This window comes from Kryptolebias marmoratus, linkage group LG6 (assembly GCF_001649575.2).
Source record: "Kryptolebias marmoratus isolate JLee-2015 linkage group LG6, ASM164957v2, whole genome shotgun sequence".
Taxonomy (NCBI): Eukaryota; Metazoa; Chordata; class Actinopteri; order Cyprinodontiformes; family Rivulidae; genus Kryptolebias; species Kryptolebias marmoratus.
Genome location: NC_051435.1, coordinates 23,274,917 through 23,280,916, shown reverse-complemented (window position 1 = coordinate 23,280,916; position 6,000 = coordinate 23,274,917). Strand labels below are relative to the sequence as shown.

General features: G+C 39.9%; 1 protein-coding gene across 1 annotated transcript in view; it reads left to right on the top strand.

The window, feature by feature from the left end:
- Positions 1-516: 516 nt before the first annotated feature.
- LOC108244209 (rho GTPase-activating protein 20) overlaps positions 517-6,000 on the top strand; it is a 42,548-nt gene continuing 37,064 nt past the window's right edge. Inside the window, exons 1-2 of the mRNA XM_017430186.3 lie at positions 517-790; positions 3,616-3,701. Coding sequence (XP_017285675.1) covers positions 695-790; positions 3,616-3,701 — 182 coding nt within the window. The 5' untranslated portion in view covers positions 517-694. The remainder of the gene's footprint in view (positions 791-3,615; positions 3,702-6,000) is intronic.

Here is a 6,000-nt window from a genome sequence, read left to right as displayed (position 1 = left end):
AAATAACACTAACAGCAAAGAATACTCTTCTACAGTACAGAACTAAAAAAAAAAAAAACAGCTACACAAAAGTGTTTCACTGTAAAGATGGTTTGTAGTTTGTTTTGTTGTGAAAAAAGTGTGAAACAAACTTCAGTGGAGTTTGAAAACAAAATTTGTGTCTATATCTGTTTGTACGATGTGTGTGCCCAGTTGATTTTTTTTCTGTTTCTTTTTTCTTTTCTTTTCTTTTCTTTTCTTTTCTTTTCTTTTCTTTTCTTTTCTTTTCTTTTCTTTTCTTTTTTATTTATTTATTTATTTTTTTTTGTGTGTGTTACTAAACCAATATAAGGGTAACCTAATATTGAGGTACATAACTGTGATTTAGGTGTACTGTTACACCTTACAGGACANAAAATCTTTGGGAACTACTGCTCTAAACTATAACGCAAACTCTTTTATTTTGGAAAACCACAGCGGAAACAGTCGGTCTCACTTCCTGTAGCTTTCTAACAGTTTGAATCAGTTCAGCAGGACCGTAAGCTCGGTGCTCAGATTGAGTCAGGATCTCTGCGAGCGGGTCGGTCGGTCACAGCCTCTTGTTTCGGTTCGGTTCTTCCCCGCCATGGAGTCTGTCCTCTCCGCCGGATAAAAGCCGTGGAATAACCTCTCGGATGATGGGAATATTCTGGTCCCGTGGAACCACACAGCCTTGATGGACAGCATGTCACCGCAGCAGGGGACCATGGGACAGAACAGGTCCGAGTCTCTGACGAGAGACAGCAAGCCGCTGCCCGACGGCAGCAACAAGGTACCCGGGGGGTGGGGTACTGGTCTGGTTCTGGTCCCGGTTTGGGTCCCGGGACGCTCATTGAGAGTCATGTAAAGCTGGATGTAAAGGGACCAGTTTGAAAATGGGCTGAATACTTTTCACCTGTTACCTGTTTCATCTCTTTTGTTACTTTTCTTATATTTTCTCCAAGTCTCAGTTGTTAAATGTGCACAAACTGCAGAGGATATTAGTTAAATTATTCTTGCTGTGTACTCTTATGGCATGTTTGACCGCTAATGTCTTCTTAGTTGGGCGTTCATCCTGCAGCATCTCTCACTGGTTTATTAAGACCCTTTGACCTATTGCTTAAGGCACGAGTTATTTAAGTGTGAATGAGAAAATGAAACTCAGGATATGGTTTAAGGTTATTTTGGAGAGATGTTTACCTCAGATTTAATTAGCGGCTTGTAATATTTTAATTTCTGATAAGCTTCCAGTTAAATTGTGGGTTAATCTTTACAGAATAATGTGCTGACATTAGCTGTTTGCTGGTTTGTTCATTTAACAAGCAGGAGCCCAAACCTGCTGAAATAATTCTTGTAAAATAAATAAACAATTTGAGACTTCTTTCCACTACCTTTAGGGCTGGAAAAGACATTGATATCCCATGACTAAGTTTGTTTAAAATTGAAACTCTCCACTGCAGTAGTTTCTGTGGAAATCAGCCTGCAGGTCATTGAGACTTTCGCAGAAACTGGTTCATTTTCCGGCAGATGATTTGAGAACTTGCAGTAAACAGCGCCCCCCTCCCTGGCGTGTTCAAACCACGTCATTACATCTGTTAGCTGGCAGGAGCATCTGAGGAGGACCAGATTGGTTAAAAAAAACAACAACAACAACAGCAACGACAAAAATACACTATGAAGGTTATTTCTTCTTTCTAACACGCAGAAGATGTTGACAAAAAATGTTTACCCACATCTAATTTATAAATGGACTCAGCACAATGACAAACTGTTTAAATTGACAGTTATGATGATGTATTCATTATCAGTGGTTCCTCTAACCAGTACATCTTTTTTCTGCTTTCTACTGTTTATATTTACTCGTGTCCAATAATTGGATCTTGTATTGTCTTTGCAAGTTCAGTCGTCTCTCAGGTTTAATTTATTTTAGCCAAAAAAAAAAAAATATCTCTGTTCTCTAAATGATGTGGCTTTAGCGTCTTTTATTGCTGTGTTCTTATATTCTGTGCTCTGACCTAATCTGACTTATCTGACCTCTGCTTTTGTAAATCATGACAATTAAACCAAAACAGGGCAGAGTGTCCCATTGGTCCCCCCGCTGAGGCATTTGTTATCATTACAGGGATATTTTGATCCATTTTGAAGTGTTTTGTGTAAGAGTTCAGCCAGGATCAAAGCGGATTGCGGCCATCTTGAAACGGCTCAAAGATTTCATAGCAGTTCATGTCAGTGCTATTTCATAAACCTTTCGTCGTGCTGGTGCAGATTTGGGTCAAATCCGACAGGAATTTATGCCAAAATACTTGTGTAATGTGAACGTGACAGTGGTGTGAAACTTTTAAAGACAGTGTGCACACACCGCTTTGACGTTTTTGGGGTGGTTTTAAGACAACAAATTTCGCTTTAGAAGTGGGTTTGCTTAGCCCGTACTGATGAGCTAATTATGGCTTATCCAAGTGGACCCACTTCCAAAGTGGATTTTGTAATCTTCAAGCAAACTGAAAAATAAAATAATAAAGGTTCATGCGAATGATATACTTTAAACTTTTACGCCACTGTCAGTTTCCTTTGGTGCTCTGTTTGACATGGATGACAAGTTTTCTGCTTCTGATGCTTTTTAAGTCTGCCTCCTCTTCGCCTTCTCCGCACAGTGAGCTCAACCTGAGTCATCAGGGCTGCTCGAGTTCACAAGTCTGCTCCGTGTTTCGTGTGCATCAGAGTGTGTTCCTGTCAGCAGTGCTGTGCGCCCTGACAGTCGTCTAGAACAAGCTGTCGTCTCTAATCTCACTGTTGTCTTCGTTTCTGATTCTGCAGAAGACTTAAAGAGTCTAGCAACAGAGGCTGATTGCTGAAACTGATTGATGTTCCACACATTTAAAGCTTTGGACTTAAAACTAATGCAACTCACTTCAGTGCCACACATTTGACCAACTCCAACCAAATTCTGAGTTTAGAAGAGAAGTAGACGTCTGGGGGAGCCGTTCATCTCTGGACAGACACGTCAGCCTGGTGTCCCATGATGCTCATCATTTCATGGTTGGGCTCCTGTGGCTTTGGCCTCCATATGTCATGTAAATCTGCTAACCGAGGAATATTATCCATATATCCCTGTAAAATGTGCTTAGGATGGTGTTTTTCTTATTTGTGTTCCTCGTTTAGGAATTTTCAGCTTTTTAAAATAATATAATTGTATTGTGAGTCAGCGGGGGATTTTGGGAAGTCGTAAATAGTTTAAATTGAATCGAAATGCTTGTGGTCGACACAGAGATGCCAGTCATACTTGTGTAGGAGCAGGATATGGTTGTTTTATAGTGAGCATACATGAGGATTGTAAAGATTGAGCAGCCATCAGGCGATCTATTTCACTACTCCGGAGCGTCTGTCGCTTATTTTCCTGTCTGTGTTGTCATTTCCTCTTCTCCCTCTTTGCTGCCACACTTCTCCTTTTCTACCAGTCCCCATCCTCCCCTTTTCTCTCCAACTTCCTGAACACACTGCTGACTGCGGACTCTCCTCCATAAACGTCATAAAGCGCAAAGGAAAAACACTGGTGCCAACTTTCACTCGGCACCCGCTTTGACTCGTGTCCTCTTGTTTGTGTGTGTCTCTCTCTCTCAGAAGATGAAGAGCCTGGCCCAGAGGCGTCAGTCGGCTCCATCGCTGGTCATCAGCAAAGCGCTTACGAGATCGAGAAGCGCGTCCAGGTACCAGCAAACACACCTGCTGTCATAAAAATCTACAGCTGGCCTTTAGTTCCTCTGCAGAGCTGTGATTCTCTTAATGTTACGTTACAGAAAAAGCTTGTCTGTATAACTTTTTAACCCTGTATGACATGCCTTTCAAACAGTTTACAACGTATAAATAATCTCAATGAAAAATCCCTCTTTGCTAATGTCCATACTCATCTAGTGTGACATTTGTTTGCTCAGGGGCTCTTAACTTCTGGACCGTCGTGCATCCTAACAGTGTATTCATCCTGAAATGCAGACTTGATATAAAAGTCATGCATGTCCCTTGGCTCATACACTTTCAAACTAACGTGGAAATGTTTGCCAACTCTTTGCCATTTAATTGATGTGTATTAGATGCATTGATTCATGAACCTTTCATGATTTTTTTTTTTTTTTTTTTTGTTGCTTAACGTTTACCAGAAAACACTAAAGCGGTGATTTAAAAACCTGAAAGCACAAAGATTAAAGATGGAGAAAAAAAAAACAGAGTGAAATCAGCAGACAAATGTGAAAATCTGGATGTGTAGCTCATTACCTCTTTGTAGCAGAGTCTCAAATTTAGATTACACACTTTTAAACAACCAAGTTCACAATTTAGACTCAAATGTTTGCCTAAAAGTTAAAAGGTTTGCCTTGGAGGCCTTTTCACTTGGGTGTTTGAAATGCTTACTTCTCCCAGAGCTATCGGCCTTTTCATCAGACCCGTATCACTCAAACCCCTTCCTCTTCCTTTACGGGGGTCGGAAATAAGCCATTACAAACCCTTTGGGCACAATGTTTATTTAGGAGAAACTTAGTTTATCTTTTATACAGTATTTAATTCTTTGTTGGTGCCAGCTTCGGAGGCAGGCTTGTTCTTAATGCACTTCCAGGCTTTAAAATGTAGGTTTTCATGCCAGCTGCTGACATGTTGGAGGTGGCAGCTTTTACTGCTCGCTGAGAGGGTGACAGGGATTGGCAGCAGCCTGCTTGAACCCTGGAAGTTTAACTTTTAGAGCAGTGCTGAAGGAAACTCTCTGCACTGTTAAATGGGTCAGTTCTCGTGGGGCGGTGTGTGTGTGTGTGTGTTGAACTCATTCTGTTTGCAGATACAGCGGGCGAGTGAGACAGACACTCTTGGCAGAAAGACAAATAGTCTGACTGACAGAGACGCTTAGTCTGTCCAAGTCTGACCTGTGTGTGTGTGAAGCGGAAGAGTATATGTGGAGCCAGGACTTGACACTCTCAACTGTCACCTTTAACCTTTGACATCACATCAGGAGGTGTGTGAGGTGTTTATTAATATCCGGACTTGTGTGTTAGCAGGGGGAGCTACCAGCAGAGAGATGGAAGATAATCCTGGTTAGATCAGGACATAGAGGTCATGAAAATAATGATGATGGCTGATGGGGATTATTATTATTATTATTTTTTATACATGTGTTTTTATTTAATTCTGTTTTGGAAAGCAGGCAGTTATTGTTATAAATTTGTTGTTAGGTTTTGGAGAGTATATGCGTGCTTTTGAGGCCATTTCATAAAAGCCATATAAACCCTGAAGCCACATTTATGCAGCTAAAATGGATAAATCAGTAGTTCCAGCAGTTCCTGGCAGTGGCTTCAACATCATTGCATCATCAGTGGGCTCCTCATCCAAGTGAACCCCAGTCAGTCAGGAGGAAAAGTACCAAAAATATGTATATTTTTTTTCTGGAATTGAACTGTTTTTATAGGGTTTGAATACTTTCTGTGTTTCAAAATTGTCCCTCCTTTATCGTAATATGGCAATCTGAGAGCGAGATTCAAGGTTAAGATCAGAATTTAGGAGAGCAGCACTGACCTGGTTAGACTGGTGGAGTCATGTAACAACCCAATATCCACTTGTCTTGATTGTACACTGTAAAACTAGGCTGAAGTTCTGACTGCATGATAACCTTGAACAAAACAAACGCCCGGTTTCATGATATTTTAGCATTTCAACAAACATTTGAGTGAAAATTTAGAAATGTACTGTATTATCTAACATATTTTATTTAAAATGCTTTATTTAAAATATTATAAGGCTTACTTATATTGCTAAATATCTAATGTTTTATCTTAAATACATATTTTAATTGAAATTGTCATTTTAGTTAACTGTATTGACTGACTGAACCAAAACATTACTTTGAGCTTAAATGACCATTTTACTATCACTTCTTTGGCCTGTTGGGGGTACAGTATATATTAAAAACAATTAAATTGTTGTTATTTTGTTGAAAGAAATCATTGATTCCTTAAAAATGGTCTCTGT